At 41.2% G+C, this 18635-nt stretch overlaps 1 protein-coding gene across 1 annotated transcript in view; it reads right to left on the bottom strand.

Moving 5' to 3' along the window:
* Positions 1 to 18635, bottom strand: part of MTAP (methylthioadenosine phosphorylase) — a 55581-nt gene that overhangs the window by 8573 nt on the left and 28373 nt on the right. Inside the window, exons 5-6 of the mRNA XM_073345512.2 lie at positions 8136 to 8238; positions 3178 to 3417 (exon numbers count right to left, since the gene is read on the bottom strand). Coding sequence (XP_073201613.1) covers positions 3178 to 3417; positions 8136 to 8238 — 343 coding nt within the window. The remainder of the gene's footprint in view (positions 1 to 3177; positions 3418 to 8135; positions 8239 to 18635) is intronic.

Below are 18635 nucleotides of genomic sequence, written 5' to 3'. Positions count from 1 at the left end.
GCCATCACTGGCTGAAATCTTACTGTATAATAATGGACACTGTAGGCACATAAATATTTTCAGTCTTCAAAAATTCAACTGAAGAATCTACAATATCCTGACTGTGTCTATCCCATTACATGCATTTTATGGGACTATCAATGCAGAAAACAAGTGAAGTTCTCAGGGATCCATATCCTCGCTGCTGTTTGCCTGCATCTTTGTGACGCATCTGTGCACAGACAGATCAATATTGCAGAAAACTGATTCAATTTTGCAACTAACATGGTTCTTTCCAGATCAAAACTATGTTAAGATGGAGGTAGGGTTGAGAATGCATATAAGTAATGTAGGGTAAAATACACTACAGGGGTGTTGTAAATATCCCAAACACAAGCACTGCAAACCCAGAAAATTCAGAGTTAAGGTTAAAATTGAAAGAAATCCAAATATGTCAAAAGGTATGGAAATATACAGTTAAGGAACCAAAACAACCTTCTGTCTTGTAAAGGTATCATCCTGGAAAAAAAGAACCAAATCCATCTTTAAAAATCAGTTGCATTTAATCTGGGATTACATACACCATTTTGCATTTATCATAATTGTATTGTTATCTCAGGGCATCACTACAGGACAGCAATAAGGCTGTTTAGATACCTTACCTGTGTTGTAATTTTGTGAAGGCTACACTGTATTCTTCCTAGATAGCAAAGATATTGAATCCCAACTTAGAATCATAGAATATCAGGGTTGGAAGGGACCTCAGGAGGTCACCTAGTCCAACCCCCTGCTCAAAGCAGGACCAATCCCCAATTTTTGCCCCAGATCCCTAAATAGCCCCCTAAAGGATTGAACTCACAAGGCTGGGTTTTGCAGGCCAATGCTCAAACCACTGAGCTATCCCTCCCCCCAGTGCTTCAAATGCAATAAAACAAAGAACACTCCCCACAAACAAAAACTTAACTATTGAGCTTTGACCAGCACCTTCATAAATGGACTAAGAGTAAAATTCTGCTACTGATGCCCTCCCCATGATTTAAGTGGCAGCTGTGCACACACATCCAATAGAAGATCTGGCCCTAAATGTTGATTTTTCTTTCATAGATTTAGAATCATAGGGGTAGAAGGGACTGCAAGGGTCATCTAGATTCATAGATTCATAGATATTTAGGTCAGAAGGGACCATTATGATCATCTAGTCTGACCTCCTGCACAACGCAGGCCACAGAATTTCACCCACCACTCCTGCAAAAAACCTCTCACCTATGTCTGTGATACTGAAGTCCTCAAATCGTGGTTTAAAGACTTCAAGGAGCAGAGAATCCTCCAGCAAATGACTCGTGCCCCATGCTACAGAGGAAGGCGAAAAACCTCCAGGGCCTCTTCCAATCTGCCCTGGAGGAAAATTCCTTCCCGACCCCAAATATAGCGATCAGCTAAACCCTGAGCATATGGGCAAGATTCATCAGCCAGATACTACAGAAAATTCTTTCCTGGGTATCTCAGATCCCACCCCATCTAATATCCCATCACAGGCCATTGGGCCTATTTACCATGAATATTTAATTACCAAAACCATGTTATCCCATCATACCATCTCCTCCATAAATTTATCTAGTTTAATCTTAAAGCCAGATCGATCTTTTGCCCCCACTGCTTCCCTTGGAAGGCCGTTCCAAAACTTCACTCCTCTGATGGTTAGAAACCTTCGTCTAATTTCTAGTCTAAATTTCCTGGTGGCCAGTTTATAACCATTTGTTCTTGTGTCCACATTGGTACTGAACTTAAATAATTCCTCTCCCTCTCCGGTATTTATCCCTCTGATATATTTATAGAGAGCAATCATATCTCCCCTCAGCCTTCTTTTGGTTAGGCTAAACAAGCCAAGCTCCTTGAGTCTCCTTTCATAAGACAAGTTTTTCATTCCTTGGATCATCCTAGTAGCCCTTCTCTGTACCTGTTCCAGTTTGAATTCATCCTTCCTAAACATGGGAGACCAGAACTGCACACAGTATTCCAGGTGAGGTCTCACCAGTGCCTTGTATAACGGTACTAAAACCTCTTTATCCCTACTGGAAATACCTCTCCTGATGCATCCCAAGACCGCATTAGCTTTTTTCACGGCCATATCACATTGGCGGCTCATAGTCATCCTATGATCAACCAAGATCCTTCTCCTCCTCCATTACTTCTAGTGTAACCCCCGCCAAGATTCAGGATTTGTTGTTTCTAAGTCATCCAAGACAGATCCTTTAAGGCCAGAAGGGACCACTGTAGTCATCTTGTCTGATTTCCTGCACAACACAGGCCACAGAAGTTCACCTATGTATTTTTCTATTTTCAACTATTGGTTGAACAGGATGGTCTCGTTTAAAAAGACAATGAATCTCAATTTAAAGACTACAAGTGATGGAGAATCCACCACATCTCTTGACATCGTGATTCCAATGTTTAATGACACTTGCTGTTAAAAAAAAAAAAAGTGCCACATTTCCAGTTTGGAATTATTTAGTTTTCTGTATAAATTATTTTTTAAATACACTTGCTTTCAGGCCAAAACCAAAATGCCACCCAAAAGCTAGGAAAGATTTCATATAAACATAAAAAATATAGAACAAACAATTTTACAGTGTTGCTTTGACCATGTATTAACTAATATATACAACAGTCTGCATTTCTGCAAGTCCTACAGTTGATGCTGCCATTTTCTGTGATGACTAAGGTTCAACTGGCAAGCACCGTAAGCATTCTGCTGGTTAGTGGTTGTTCTTGAATATATTACATGAGAAAGAGGTATAAGAACTAAAAAGGATATGTTTTTTTGTGGAGAGCTCAAGAGACTTAGGACAAGGTCAGTTACAGGAAAATGATGTCACAACTGGCTTTATACACATACCCTGATTCACACAATAAGAGGTGAACAGTTTTATTCTGATAAGAGAACTTTTTAAAGGAAAAAGCAGGGATATTGGACTCAGTCCTGCTCTCACTAACACTTTTGTTATTTCAGAATGCCTCCAATGACTTCAACGGAGTGAATTAGGGTATAAACTGGTATAATTAAGAGCAGAATTTGTCTGGTATAAAAGGGCCTACTGTGATTTCTATCAAGAACTGTATAACTTTATGCACTTGCACTACATATAATTTGCCATAATCTAAAACAACAAGACCAAACAAAACAGAAGCTTCACTCACGGCTTCTTCATGCTCCTTCCAGCAGTCATAATCTGTTGCCATAGCAATACTTGCATAGCAGATTCCGGCTTCTCTTGCAAGAACCACCTCGGGAACTGTGGTCATGTTGATAACATCAGCCCCCCAGTTGCGAAACATCAAGCTTTCTGCCCGAGAACTGAAACGTGGCCCCTCAATGGTGATCATTGTCCCCTTTGAGTGGCACTTAATCCCATGCTTCTTGGCAATCTCCATAAGAACCTTCAAAAATATTATCACAGAAATAGCAAATTATTAATCACCTACGTGAAGCCAACTATTTCCTCATACAAGAGAAGTAAGTAAAGAACAAATCTCTCTCTTTGGGGGGTACTCTTGTCTCTCACCTGAATAACTTTCACACAATAAGGCTGTCTTTATACCAGTGGTGACCAAACTTACTGACCCTCAGAGCTGCATACGATAATCTTCAGAAGTTTGAGACCCACAAGACACTCACAACCTGCCCCGCGGGGTGGCCCCTGCCGGGGCTCAGGGCTTCATCCTTGCAGGGTGGTGCCTGGTTGAAGCCCCGAGCCCTGGTGCCTTCCCTACTCCCTCTCCCCTCCCTAGCCCCACCACCCTGCTGCAGGGCAGAAGCCCCGAACTCCTTCCCCCAGTCTGGTAGGTGGAGAACAGGTAGGATGCAGGGGGAAGGGGACACTCCAAGAACCGCACTTTAACTGTAAAAGAGATGCATGCGGCTCGCCAGCCATCGTTTAGCCAGACCTGCTTTTTACTATGAATGTGAGCCTAATTTGACAACAAGTGTCAAACAAGGAAACCCACTCCCATTTCAGCTTCCTCTCTCAGGGCTGAAAACAAATAGTCCTACTGATGACGATAGGATCAACTGTGTTTTAACATCCATTGTCAGAAAGGAGGCTAAATACCTGGATGCCTGCTCTGCATTGCTGTAGTGGGTGCTGAACTCATCTAATCCAGATTATACCAGTGGGATTCTGTTTCCAGCACTGGGTGAGGAGGACAGGAAGCAAGTGTGTTTGATACCCAGGCCTTGCTTACAGTGAGACTTCTGGTCAGAACAAGTCTAAACAATGTGGTAGTGGAAATGCTGGTGGCCAGTTTTCACGAACAATACCACCATTGCTCCCAAAGGTGGAGCTGAACTGATGATGGCAAGGGTGGGAAATTTTAAGAAAAGTCTAAGTATGTGGGCGAGGGAAACATGGTGGAAATCTGGAGAGAAATGCATTGATTTGGAGATGTGAGGGTTATACCTCTCTCTTAATTCCCACGCCAGTGGCTAAACTCTATGTGTTGACGTACACTAGATGTTGGTCATTAGTCTGTGCAATCCTGACCAGGAATATTATATCGCAGGGGTGGCCAAACTGTGGCTCCGGAGCCACATGCGGCTCCTCAGAAGTTAATATGCGGCTCCTTGTACAGGCACCGACTCTGGGGCTGGAGCGACAGGCGCCAACTTTCCAACGTGCTGGGGGGTGCCCACTGCTTAACCCCTTGCTCTGCCACAGGCCCTGCCCCCACTCCACCCCTTCCTGTCCCCTCCCCTGAGCCTGCAGTGCCCTCGCTCCTCCTCCCTTCCACCCCAGAGACTCCTGGACCCCACGAAACAGCTGATCAGGAGGTGCGGGGAGGGAGGGGGAGATGCTGATCGGTGGGCCTGCCAGTGGGTGGGAGGCACTGGGAGCTGGGGGAGCTGATGCGGGGCTGCTGATGTGTTACTGTGGCTCTTTAGCAATGTACATGGTAAATTCTGGCTCCTTCTCAGGCTCAGGTTGGCCACCCCTGCTGTATCGGTTCACTTTTACTATTTGTAAATTGTTTCCAGTGAGTTCCAATCTCTGAACTAGTATCAACTGTCACAGTATTCCAAAATAGTTTCCTTTTATTATAACACAGAAAAGGATCATTCCTTTTTCATTCTGTATTTCAGGGCAACTTCTCTTAATTTAGTTTTTGGATTTACAGTTTATAAAAATTCTGGAAAGTTTATTTTTCTCTGATATTTTTTGTATATTTAGTTGTTAAAAAAAATCTACGAATTACATATCCCAGTTGTTCCATCCAGCCACAACACATTTATAGTTCTGGATTTTTGTATGGTTTTAATTATTACAATTGGGTTAGGGGAATTATACTAATATACACCTTTTGAGGGGTTCTGACGACATGCTAAGCTCCAGGACATAGATCAAACATATTATGATAAAATCAGAACTTGAAGAAAAATATCTGAATTGCAATAAAATTATCTATCTTTAACTTCATAATTTATCGATTTAACTGCAAAGAGCCCTAGATTCATGATTTATCTATTTTTTTGTTTTGGAAACAGTGATGTGGTTCCATCAGTTATGACTGTGTGTGTGTAGAACTTCCCTTTTATTATTGCTGCTGTAAGAAGCAAAGGACTAACTTGAGTCACTGAGAAATACTATTTTTGTTAATTATACAGAAACAATATCTACCTACAATGATGCAAAATGGTAAAAAGAGCTAACAGCTCAGCACTGATACTTGATATATTAAATGCTCTGGACATAGACTGAGTCACCTGCTTAGCACTCTATTGTTTTGTCTGCCTTGGAATGGTAACTGATAGCATGATGACTAAGTGGGTTGAAAGATTTTTAGAATTCTAATCTGACCATAATTTCTGTAAGTGATTCTGTGCTCTCTCTGTATATGCCATTATGCAACTTGCATTCTGCAGAGACTCTTAACATGAATCTCCTTCTTCATTTTCCCTCTGCTCAGATGGAAGAACATTCTGGCCCCACTGAAAAAAGGCATTTTTAACCATAAACAAGCTCTTCCCTAAAACAACAATACTGAAAAATACAGCAGCATTTCCTATTGTTAAAATAGCACAACCCTCCTCCAAATAACAGAAATCCCAAGGTACATACAATAAGACCAGCAATATTTAAAAAGGATAAGAATAGATTAGTCTCCATCCTTAAAAGTATTAAATATAGCCTGTTGTAATAATTGGGCCTACAAATTTACCATGATTGTGAGCTCAACTTTAAAAGTAAGTAAAAGTTCATAAGATGTCACAATAACCTATAATCACAAATGCTGATGGGAAAAGGTACAAAAGGGAGAAAGACTGAATTAGTCTAAATAAAAAGGCCTACTGATGTAACTCAAGGACTGTGTTAAGATCACGCTTGGTAAACAGGAGCAGCTGATGAGCAAAAGTTATTTTGTCCATCCATTAGGCCTAGTATCCAACATACTAGGGGATATCAGATACCAGGGGATGGATTATTCCACCCATCACTTCCTTTTGGGGTCCTTAAAGAAAGAAACTTCGGGAGAGAAAAATTGACTAGCAAGCTTTACCATCATGGCTGCCACCCGCACTGTCTCCTGGACCCCAGACCTTCTTCATCCTAATCCTGAGAAATGTCCTGAGCAGACAGGGCTTGAGAGAGGCAGATGACATCACCACTTCCACCAGTTCCGGCTGAATCCTGAACACCATCTCGAATGTGAGTAGGGTGACCAGATAGCAAGTGTAAAAAATCAGGACAGGGGGTGGGGGGTAACAGGTGCCAATATAAGAAAAAGCCCCCAAAATCGGGACTGTCTGGTCACCCTAGATGTGAGACCCCCCATAAAATGCATCCTTTTCCCTTCCCTGCCTTATTTCTCTCTGTGCTATCTTCTTTCTTTTTCCTTCTGTCTAAGAAGAATCTGTCTTAGCTAGCCAAGACTACATATTTTACAACATTGCTATAAGCCTTTGACAGAAAGAGGCAGATAAAAGCTGAGTTTGCCCAGTCTCAGAGTGGCTAATAAGACAATGTGCTGGGACTGTGTTTTTCCAGCAGCGAGGTTGCACATGAAAGTCAACACCAGAGACAGAAGCTGCATTTCTATCTTGGCTGTTTTTTCTCTCCCCTGTGTGTGTGTTTGTCTTGGTTTGTCTTCTTAGGAACCTGGATTGGACTTTAACAACATCATCAATAACAACAGCTCCAGCCCATTTCAACTAGCTTCTCTTTTCTTCAAAAAAAGGACAACCATTCCCATCTTTAATACCATCTAAAAGACTGTCAAACATGGGGGCTTTTCCTTATACAAACTCTCCAGTTAAAGGAAAAAGAAACAAGAAATGTTAAAATAAAAGCCTTATTTAACTACTTTACATTTCAAATGCTTTAATTCTTTTTCCTTCTTATCAAGCTTCTTATCTTGACTCAAAGCTTAAAAAGGATGTTTAATGGTGTGTTTGCCATGGTACTAAGCAGGCTAAAGTCTCTCTATACCAAACGCTGAATCTTGGTTAAAACTGTTTAATGACTGGGTTGTATTAACCCCTTTAATTCTTTGGGCCCATATATTCCATCAAATGAAGACAACAAGCCTTCATCCTGCTATGTCACATGCTATACATGGGTAAAGCTGCTCAGACATTGTGTAAAAAAACAAGTGCCACATTGGTACCTTCTGTGACTGTTATGTTGTTATTATTAATGATTTGTATTGCAGTAGCACCGAGGAGCCCGAGCCATGGATCAGGACCTACTGTGCTAGTTCAGAACATACACAGTACAAAGAGGGTGCATGCCTCAATTTTCTCTCCCTTGTTTGCCCACAATGTCATTTTAATAGATTGGTAATTAATAATTTAGAAGCCTTTCATCCCCATGAAAGTCCCTGTGGAAATGCAGGTTGCCAAACGCTTTCTTAAACGAATGACTACACAATCGGCATTCTTTTCCCTGGAAGACAGAACTTGGTCTGCCTTTTTCATCATTAAACCACAAAATCTTTTATTTGCATGTCTAGCAAATTCTAATTTTATTTTTAATTTGGTCAAATGCTTGAGACACAGGACTAGAGGGGCGGAGACTGCACCTGGATTATGGAACCACTTAGTCAGTCTATAGCATGTCCAAACAGCTTTTAAATATTTGATTTTTCTTATGAAATCCACTAACCTCTCTGGTTTTGGTGCAAAATGGTTCAGCCATTGGAATATGACATACTCCTGGAAGATTGGAATAGCACCCATCATAAAAAGTGTTATGTCTTTTGATAGTCCTGGAAAAAAAGAGCATATTTAGAGATAGAAGCAGCAGGAAATTCATGGATGCTGAATGATTAAGTTGTCAACTGATGGGGAAAGGGCATGAAAAATCATGTTAATAAACATCTCCAACACTATTCTTTACCTGTTTTGCCCTGATATACATCTTCTGAAATTGTGGTGGAAGGGAATGAAGTAGCAGTTCTAGCAGCATATTATCAGTTAATTACAGAACATTAAGTTCAGTCAAGTGGAATCTAAGTATGAATTACTTCTATAAAAAGATGACAATTAATTTTCAGTTCCTAACAAACTCCAGTTTGAATGACTCATAAATGTACCAAAAAAAAAAAAAAAAAAAAGCAGCGGCAGTCACCTTACACTGAACAAATGGGCACTTTGGGGAACAAAACATGCACAAATTCAACCACAGCAATATTGAAATTAGAAGTCCTCCTCTTCTCAAAAGAATTATATCCATGTCCACAGCTTGAAACTGAAAGCAGACTTTTCCATTTGAAAAGGTGATCCCTACCTCCCTTCCTCCAGATGGGAAACTGCTTCCCTGCATGAAAGTAACCAAACAAACATGCAGCTCAACACAATGCAGAATTGTCCATCGCTAACAGAACATATTCTTTCCATTTTGCCATCTGTCAGAATTGTGACTAAGACATCATTACGCGCTCAATAGTGCTGAGTCACCCATTCAGTTAATTGGGTGGTGAAAATCCTCTGAAAACAAACCTTCCAAGAACCATTCCCCACTTAGTAAGAGGAAAAAAGACATTTGCCCTGTCATTTGACTTTTTAAGTTCGAGTTAGTTGACTTGAAAGGTTAACTTCACTTTAAGTAACTTTTTGTTCCACCTTAACTTGATTTCCCCCCTTTAGACAAGTGATGCAGTCATGCATACAGGCATGAGTATGTTAATATTATGTGTACCTAATACTGATCTGTTCTACACTGAAGAATAATTTATGCGTGGACAAGATAAGAATCAGAATACATCAAGCGTACCACTGTTTCGGCATGAGTGGTACTGAATCCCCCCCAAGATTTAACTTGAGCTTTCTGGTTTGGAAACAATTGTGCTACCATCTAAAGTTACTTCATGGCGTTGAGAAGAATGACCCAAATAGACTGCTATGGGAGTTGTGCCCACGTATATGAAGGCTGCATTGAGCTCTACACAAAAGAACTAAGTCTATGTAACTGTTTTTCTGTTCTAACGGCTGTGTCATTACAAAGTGGGAAGCTGCAAATGAACATAAATGTGTGATGGCAAGATACTGTTAGAATACTAAATATTCTGTATTCCCGAGGCACAACATACACAACAAGTGGTAACTATTTGCCACTGGAACCTGCTACAGCAATTCACTGCCAAAGGTATGGCACACACATGACTTGTCCCCCTACTGGAGTTTAACACTACTACTTTGCAGGTCTATAGTTCCTCCTACCTGAGGATCCCAAGGTGCTTCACAAATGCTAATGAATGTAAGGGTGTATCTGCACGACCCATGTTATAGCATGGCCACAGCAGCACTGTGACGTGGGCAGTGTAGACACGCTTTACCACTGGGGGGAGAGCTCTCCTGGCGATAAAAAAACCCCACCCCGAACGAGTGGTGGTAGCTTCATCACCGGGAGCACAGAAATGGAGGCACAGGGAGCTGAGGTGACTGCCCCGTGTTCACACAGAATCAATGGCAGAGCGAAGAATGGAACACAGGTGTCCCAACACTCTCTCATGTGTCATGAACACAAGGCCATTTTTCTTTAGCTTCTTTAATACTCTCTGCCGTTTGAGTGACCTGGTTCAGCTGTACTCTTTCAAAACATATGGGGGAGAGAGAGAGAGATAAAAGGAAGGGATAAGAGGGAAGGACACTTGCAATGGGATCTGTGTCCAAATCTCCTAGTAAGTTTTGAAAATCCGACTCATAGTTAAGTGTAAGATTCAGTCACAGAAGTCACAGATTCTGTGACTTTACTGGACCTCTGTGACTTCTTTGGCTTCAGCTGTCAGCAGCTGTAGCAGGGCCTGGAGCTGTGCACCCCACCCATGGCTGGAGCTGGGAGTGTGTGCTCCTAACCTGTGACTGCAGCTGGAGCCGGGCCTGTATGTTCCCCCCACTCCCTGTGGCTGTTGGCGTCCCTGCCCCGTGGCTTTGGCCAGGACTTTGGGGTTGGGGCTGCCAGTCCCTCTGTATGGGGCTCCAGCTGTCATTCCTCTCCAAACCCTCCTCCACGGTTATTTTTAGTAAAAATCAGAGACAGGTCACTGGCTCCTGTGAATTTTTGTTTATTGCCCTGACTTTTACTAAAAGTAACCATGAGAAAATCTTAACCTTACTCATAGTGCACAAAGGTATAATAGATGTTTAGCATACATGCAAAATAGGCAGGCCCCTGCCCAAAGAATTCAAATAGGACAAATTACAAATAAAGGTAAATTACAGAGAAAAAGTGTATGTGTGTGGGGGAAGGGCTATAATACAAAAAGATAGTTTTTAATATTTAAATTTGACCCTTATGCCAAACATTTAACTATTTGTTGACCCTATGCTTGAATGTTTATAATCCTTGCCTAGTATATTTTTATATTATACATTTCCCCCCAGAAGACCGAACTTTTTCATAATTAAACCACAATTTTTTTTATTTTCATGCCTAATAAATTCTAAGTTTCTTTTTTAATTTGATCAAAAGCTTGAGACACAGAAGTAGAGAGGTGGAGATTGCATCTGTATTCTGGAAGCACTTAGTCCATTATTCCATTATAAACAACAGGGGCTGTCCAAACAAGTTTAATTTCTGTTATGAAATCCTCTAGTCTACTCTTTTTAAAATAATGATGGCCCTGATCCTGCAAACACTTTAGCCTATGCTGACATCTTTGCAGGATCAAGGTCAAAGGGATCACAGGTAGAAACATTCCAGGAACTTCTGATGAATGGAGAGTTGGTATCTCTCCTTGCTGGACCCAGTTCAAATTTAATAAAATGTCTTATTTTGAAGGCAATAGGACTTTTCCACACTAAAAGTAATGCACGTGCACATTTGCATGATTGGGGTCTTTGTGGGTTGGGGGGAAAAGGGGCTATGTTTTGTTTTGCTTTATTTTTGTGACATTTCTCTACTTTCTGGAAGGAAAAAGAAAGTGGGAAGAAAGCAAGAGAAAAGGGACAGTATTTTTGATAATGCTTTATTTGAAAAAAAATTAAGTTTGTAAAGAAGGGGGTTTCCCTAACTGGGTTTTTAAGTCAGATTTAGGAAATAATCCCTATTCAGGAATGGTGCTTGCAACTTTAAACATGTGCTTAAATCACACTGAAGCGAATGGGACTTAAGCATATCTGGAGAGTTGAGTGTGTATGTTCCTGAATAGGGACAGCTTTAACAACATATTGTAGTGCTTTTCTGAGTCAGAGGAATAATTTTTGACCGTATTGTACTGACTCTCCACTGCTTTACTCACCCTATTTTAAAATACAGTTATGGTTAACATTTTTGAATGAAAGGACAACAAAAGCCACATTTGTGAACAATACAGAAGATTTTCTGCAAACACTTATAAAGACTAAAGATTTAATTGAGAATGATAGATTCACACAAGATTTTTCCTCCCTCATAAATCCCTTGGAGCCTTTCCACCGTCCCGTGTTATAAGCATGTATTGTGTATATTGTCTGATTTGCATAGTTTGATGGCTAGGCTTTTTGGTTTAAAGGGAGGAATTACGAATAACTGGGAAATCACTCAGAAATGCTGCCCCCTGTGCAGCAGAGAGAGGGCCAAAGTCTGAAGTCCTTCCTCAATCCTCGTTTGGGCAAAACTTCTTTTGCACAAGGTAGGTTTAAAAAAAATTAAATAAGGGCTTCAAGACTTGGCTCATATTGCATGCTCAGCTGTAGTACAACATTCTAATCAGTTTTTCATTTATATTTTAGCACCAGCTTTTTAATAAGTGGTGATGTCACTTAAGTTCTGGTTTATGTTAAGAGGGGAAACCAATATTTGAACAGTTAGTTTCTTGTTTTTTTCTACTTGTCTTTAAACACTTGTATGAACAATGATGTGTGCAGAAAACTTTGCATTATTCACATTGCTTGTAAAAAATCTCTCCTCCAAGTTACCAGTAAGCACTTTTCTAAAAATATTTTAAATACTAAATTCCAGTGGCATGGTTTATACTAAAGGAAGCTTGAAGAAAACATTTTAAAGTTTAAAAAGGAGTACTATTCTCTTCAATATGAAGCTATTCAACAGCAAGACAGGTTAGCAATTTAAATTTGTAAGCAAAACTGTATACACTATATGAAATGTGTCAAAACAGTAACATAATTTTCCTTTTATGGGATAAAGCAGGGCGGCAACCAGAATCCAGTTAATTTAATATCACATACTAGTCTGTGATTTCCCTGTGTCAAGTGTCTGCTAATGAATTATTTAGAATGGGAGGAAATGAAAAGCGAGATAATCCTATTCCTGCTTGATTCTAGTTTAGACATTATTAGCCAGTCACTTTCACTTGAAATGATCCTGAGCAAATCCCAGACTGGAGTTTCTTGCTTACCATATTTGAACTATTTCTGCCCCTAGTTGTGGCTCATATACCAAAGGTTATAGAGAAACCTTACCAAAGACTTTCCAATATAGATTCAAATATGTGGGAGCTGCTACCCCAGGGATAGATCATGACTATATCTACTCTGACAATGTTTTCACACTCAATGTGTCACAATCTCCCTCCCAGTTTCCCCACTGTTCCAAGGAAGGAATAAACTGTGCTGGGTTTAATGTTTGATGTGCCTAGGGTGACCAGACAGCAAATATGAAAAATCAGAAAGGGGGTGGGGGGTAATAAGAGCCTATATAAGAAGAAGACCCCCAAATCAGGACTTTCCCTATAAAATCAGGACACCTTGTCACTCTAGATGTGCCAGTTACATGGGTGTGTGAGGTGTGAATGTGTGTGAGGTGTGAATGTGTGTGCGCGCGTGGGGGAAGAGCTAAGGTTCTGCCCACCTCCTCTCACCTACTTGTGTAGAGGGCAGGAGGTGGAGGGGGGGAAAGATATGGAGTATCTCTACAGAGCCTCCCTCCTCACTTACCCTGCTACCTATGATGATGTGGGTAGCTAGTGAAAGGGAATGCCTTACGGCCTCTTACTTATTTACTTGTGCAGTCCCGATATCCAAGCCACAATTTGGCCCTATTAGCATTATGGCTCACATACACTTTGATCAGTGGTCCCTTACCTGTATTACAGCATTAAATTGTGTTCTCTTTAGGTGTCTCTCTCTTTGTGAAATATATATTATTGTTTCTTTTTTTCTGGCTGACTATTCACCTGCTGTTTTAAGACTGAATCCTAAAGGAATAATTGATATTTTCCTTGTTATGTGGATGCAATTAGTTAGCAGAAGCTGTTTGTTGAATTACCTGAATAACTGCTAGTCAGCATTACTACCAAAGCACTTGTGATTGTTTCATAACTGTACGCTAATTTGATTTTTGGCATGCTCCTTTCTCCATCTCAAGTGATTACTACTAGGTGCACTGACAGATTTATAGGTGCAACAGGATTTCAAGTTATGACTAGTTGTAACGGCTGCAGATATTGCCAGACAGTCTGGAATTACCTGTAACCGAACGACAAACAGTTACAGGAAAAAAAAGTCGCTATGCAATAGTGGCATCACATTACCCATGAGAACCGTACCCTGTTTCTCTTCTCCCCAGAATTGTATCTACCAATGAGGTTTCTAATTTTTGGTTCTTGTTTTCCTGCAGAGCCAATGAAGCTATGGCAAGAGGGAGCCAGACTGTATTCTGGTTTCTGCCCCATTATAAGACAAATAGTTAAAAACTACGTTCCTGTTGTGGAATCTTTGAACTTATTATGATGTAAGACCCAAGAAAGAACAAGGTTTGACTTTCAGGTCTAGGTCAAGTCTGCAGTAAAAAGATTTACTTGCAGGGGAGTGGGCCTTATATACACATGAAGTGAATTTCAAGTAACTGAGCTTTATGGGGGTGAACTGTTTGGAGGTATACACGTCTGGGTGAAATCCATTACCTCAGACTGTCTCCAGGGAAGGGGACAGCAGTGTATACCCCTCACCACTGCTATTCCAGCCCTTCATTCCACTTGCACAGAGTAGGAAGGCAGCAGAATTCAGGTAATGGTGGATCCATGGCCTCCTTTCCTGGCTTGCCCTCAAGGATGTTATGTGGGGCTGGTGCAGAGGCCCCACCCTTCCATGGACTAAGAGAGTATGCAAACGTGCCCTGCTGGGCCCCTGTGCCTGTGTCTCCCTTTACACAGCCTGTTATTGGATTTAAGCAGAGCAGCAGGCTGTCCATAGGGTTAATGTACTCTGAGCGAATCTGATATGGAGTCACTGAGGCACAAGAAACATGGAGCCAGACAATATTATTTTTACAGCCACTCTTCAAAGTGAAACTGTAAATATGCAGACTGGCTGAGAGAAGTAGCCTTTGCTAAATGTTTTCATTTTGTATGGAAACTTACGTTTTTCTTGTAGTGTTATATTATATCACTAAGTCCATGCCAGTGGTCAAAATTTGACTAAATCTAAAACCACTTCATTGCGCACCCAGTCCCATTAAGTCCATCCCACATTCCCCTTTCTTCCTCTGCAAAGCATTACTAGTAACAAAGTGGCAAAACTAAAATTCATTATGAAAGCTAATCCTAGTGCTCGGTTTTTTTCTTTTTTGTGGTATCTCGGTTCTGTCTCCGGGGGCATTAAGGAACCCCCTCCCTCCCACCCAGGCAAGAAGCTCCTGCCTTGTAACTGTCTCAGTGGTACGTCATACAGAAAGTTCGAGGAACAAAACTGACAAATGTAGAAGCAGCCTTTTAATGTGGTAACACCTCTTCCCAGAAGCTTGCTTTGCATACCTTCACCACTGAACTTTCCAGTGCAAACAGACTACAGGTTGCATTCTCATCACATTTTTACCAGCAGCTCTCTGCAACAGGTGGGACAGAAACCTGCACAGTGCCTCGGGGAGCAGTGCAGTAGGTCTTCACAAACAACAGCTTGTATCATCAAAAGAACTCTTCCAGACTTACTTCTCTCAAAGGCAATGTCTATGAAAAGGGTGAGGGTGGTGGTCACTGCCTACAACGTGGTTTGTGGCTCAGCTGGGATTTTTGGACAGAAGCAGGGAAAAGATCAGGGAGTTATTTCATTACATTTATAAAACAAAAATCATTAGTTTCTACAATTTGCACGCACACACAGAAATAATCAAAGGCAATAACAACATTTTTAAAAGAACCGGCCCTTAATATATAAAATTACGTACAAAAAAGCACTTTAAAAGAATGGTACTTAGGTTGCAAAGTCAAGCACTCAAAAGTTAAGAAAATGCTAAATTTACAGTTGCCCCTGCAACCTTAATTCTGCCCCCCTCTTGCATATGCAGCCGGGGCACTGCATAAGATAGGGGTCCTGCAGGAAATATAGTGTGTGATCATGTAGTTAAACAAGGGGGCTGCATTAAGGTTGTGCAGGCAACAGCAAATTTAGCATTTCCTAGCTTTCGACTGTTTGACTTTCTTTACATGCAGTCTTTTTGTGTGTAATTTCATTGTTCATTTCCAGAAAAAAAAACAAACAGATAAAAACAAAATTCTATTATGTCCAATTATAACGGCCTCCCCCTTTAGCTACAGGATGAACTATATTAACTGGCAACAGCAGAAGGCTGTTATCCGGGGGTGAGGGGAGGTGGGCTGCTGGCAACGTGCTAGGTCCAGACGATGCTTAGGTAGATGTCAATCTGGTGTTCTCTCTTTCCTACTCTAGGAGGTGGGGGCTCCTGCCTCATGTGATGCCCCCACAAGATGTGGCGGGGAGGTGGTAGGGACTGCTGCTGCTGGGGCCAAGTTATACACGCTTTCTGCTCTTTTGAGACTCAGATCGTGGTTGTACATGATTCTCTGCAATTGTGTGTCTGAGCAAAAGGTCTTTAACCCATGTAGTCATACTGGGACCCTGTAAAGAGAAGCAATGCAAGAAGCCTAGGAGGAAATGAGAAAATCAGTGTGCTGTTATTTGTACCAATAACTGAAAGCTAATTTATTATTTATACAGTGCCTTAAGTTTGCTAGGCACTTTACAAAACAAGACAGATACAGTGCCTACCCTGAGGAGCTTATACTGTCTCACTTTTAGGCATGACAGAATAAGTGAGAGCAACGAATAATAGGGGGAGGAAAGGAGAAACAGCACCTCAGTTGCAATTGTAAGATCACATGGTTACTTGGACTCATGAGGTGAACGTTTTGAAGGTATTCAAATTTTTTTTTTAAGCAGGCATTCAAGAGGGAAGGCAGAGGTGGAACTAGAGAAAAAAAGACTAAAGAATAAGGGGTAGTTAGGGATGTGGGGATGCCCAATGGGTTAGGACTAGTACAGCTGCCCCAGGTAGCTAACAGGAGGAAAACTGAGAGGTGACTGTGAAATAAAGATTTGTAAGAGTGGGAGAGAGAGAGAGAGAGAGAGAGAGAGAGAGAGAGAGAGAAAGAAAGAAAGAAAGAAAGAAAGAAAGAAAGAAAGAAAGAAAGAAAGAAAGAAAGAAAGAAAGAAAGAAAGAAAGAAAGAAAGAAAGAAAGAAAGAAAGAAAGAAAGAAAGAAAGAAAGAAAGAAAGAAAGAAAGAAAGAAAGAAAGAAAGAAAGAAAGAAAGAAAGAAAGAAGATGGGCAGACAGGAAAAGGTTAAGTACACAAGAGCAGGAGGGGAGTGGCAGACAGGGTAAATGACAAAGGGGACAGACAAAATGTGGAGGTGCAGCTTGAAGAAGTAGGGTCTCCAGGGGAACTGGGAGGGAGGGCTTGGGGCAGAGTGGGGTGGGTAGAAGTCCTGCTGGAGCCAGGGAACAGCGAGGGGTGAGACAGCAGGAGAGAGAAGGGTGCAGCTAGGGAAGCAGGTACTTGCAGAGGCCAGGGGAATGGGAGCTGTTGCAAGTGAGAGTGAGGTGACTGCAGCAACCTGCTCCCAAATCGCCTGAAGGAAGGAGCAGGTGATAAAAAGATCCATGACTTGTGATAAATTTGTAAGCGTTGGCAACACTGCATTCTAAGCAAAATGTACATAAATGAGCTACAGCATGACCTGCAAATACAGGAAACAGTTTTTCAAAAAGGGCTTCTATCAGGGGTTCAGCCACTTAGACATGCGCTATATTTAAAATCACACTGGTTTCAGTTTTCCAAGAAACAGCACATCATACAACCAAAGGCACTTGGTGAGAGGTTACAATTTAAAATTAATGGCACTGCAGAAAACAAGCCTAGACATGCAAGCATTCAGCCTTAACAGGCAGTGTAAAACTGCCAGAAGCTAGGATAAAAGAATGAGGAATTTTCCCACAGACTCCTCTTAAGTTGCTAGAGGATGAGACACACAAACAAAAAGTTACACATGCAGTACGTTTACAAAACGTTGGCATTAAATTCACATATTTGCAAAAAGGTATAAATACACTGTTTTTTAATCCCCCAAAACATTCTCAGGTTTTTGTTAGAAACTGGAATGGGTAATCAAGGAAGCAGTCTGCAATGAAGGGGACTCTTTGGGAAGCAAAGCACTGTACACACTACACCTTCATTAGGATTCTTGGGAAACCAGAAATGTTATTAGCAACCCTTCTTCTTTTAAAACACTCCAAGGATTTGTTCCACTCTCTTTCTTTGACCTTTGTGTCTGTTTCCCTCCCTGTGCTCCTATCACTTGACTGTACTGCTCTCCACTTGGTCCCTCTGCTGCACAGTCTCAGCACTGTACTGCTTCTGCAAGAGTCTTTTCCTGTATAGCTCCTATCTACAGCAGTTTTCCTGCATCTCCCCATCTTAATTCAAATCTCTGCTGATTTTTTTCTTTTGCAGATGCTTGAATTTCATGTGTGTGGCGGAATACACTCCTGTACTCACACCCTACACACTACTGCAATAATATTTGTAAAAAATATGCCTTGTAAGATATCATTTGAAAACTCAGAACTCAATGGTCAATAATATCATGGTAAAGTGTATGCAACAACATTATATTCAAAATTAGTAACAGAAGCCAAAATCCGAACTGAAATGTGTTTGCTGATAGGTCAGAATTGCTGGACCAGGATTGTGGCTATACACAGACTCTCAGGGTGTGACCTGCATGCTATTAGACTATTGGTGAGTGGCCCAGGTGGGAACTACAGTAGCAAAGCATGATAAGGCACCCCATGTTGCACGGACAGGGTGACACAGCCCTTCACTAGTCTGGACTGCACCCCAAAATGTCATAAACTACTCCTCATTTCCTGTTGAAAATAATAATTTCACAACCATTATCCACTGATGTCAGAGTAAAATCAGGATCT

This window comes from Lepidochelys kempii, chromosome 5 (genome assembly GCF_965140285.1).
Source record: "Lepidochelys kempii isolate rLepKem1 chromosome 5, rLepKem1.hap1, whole genome shotgun sequence".
NCBI classification, from domain to species: Eukaryota; Metazoa; Chordata; order Testudines; family Cheloniidae; genus Lepidochelys; species Lepidochelys kempii.
Note: the sequence above shows the minus strand (reverse complement) of the source record. Positions and strands in the feature narration are given on the sequence as shown.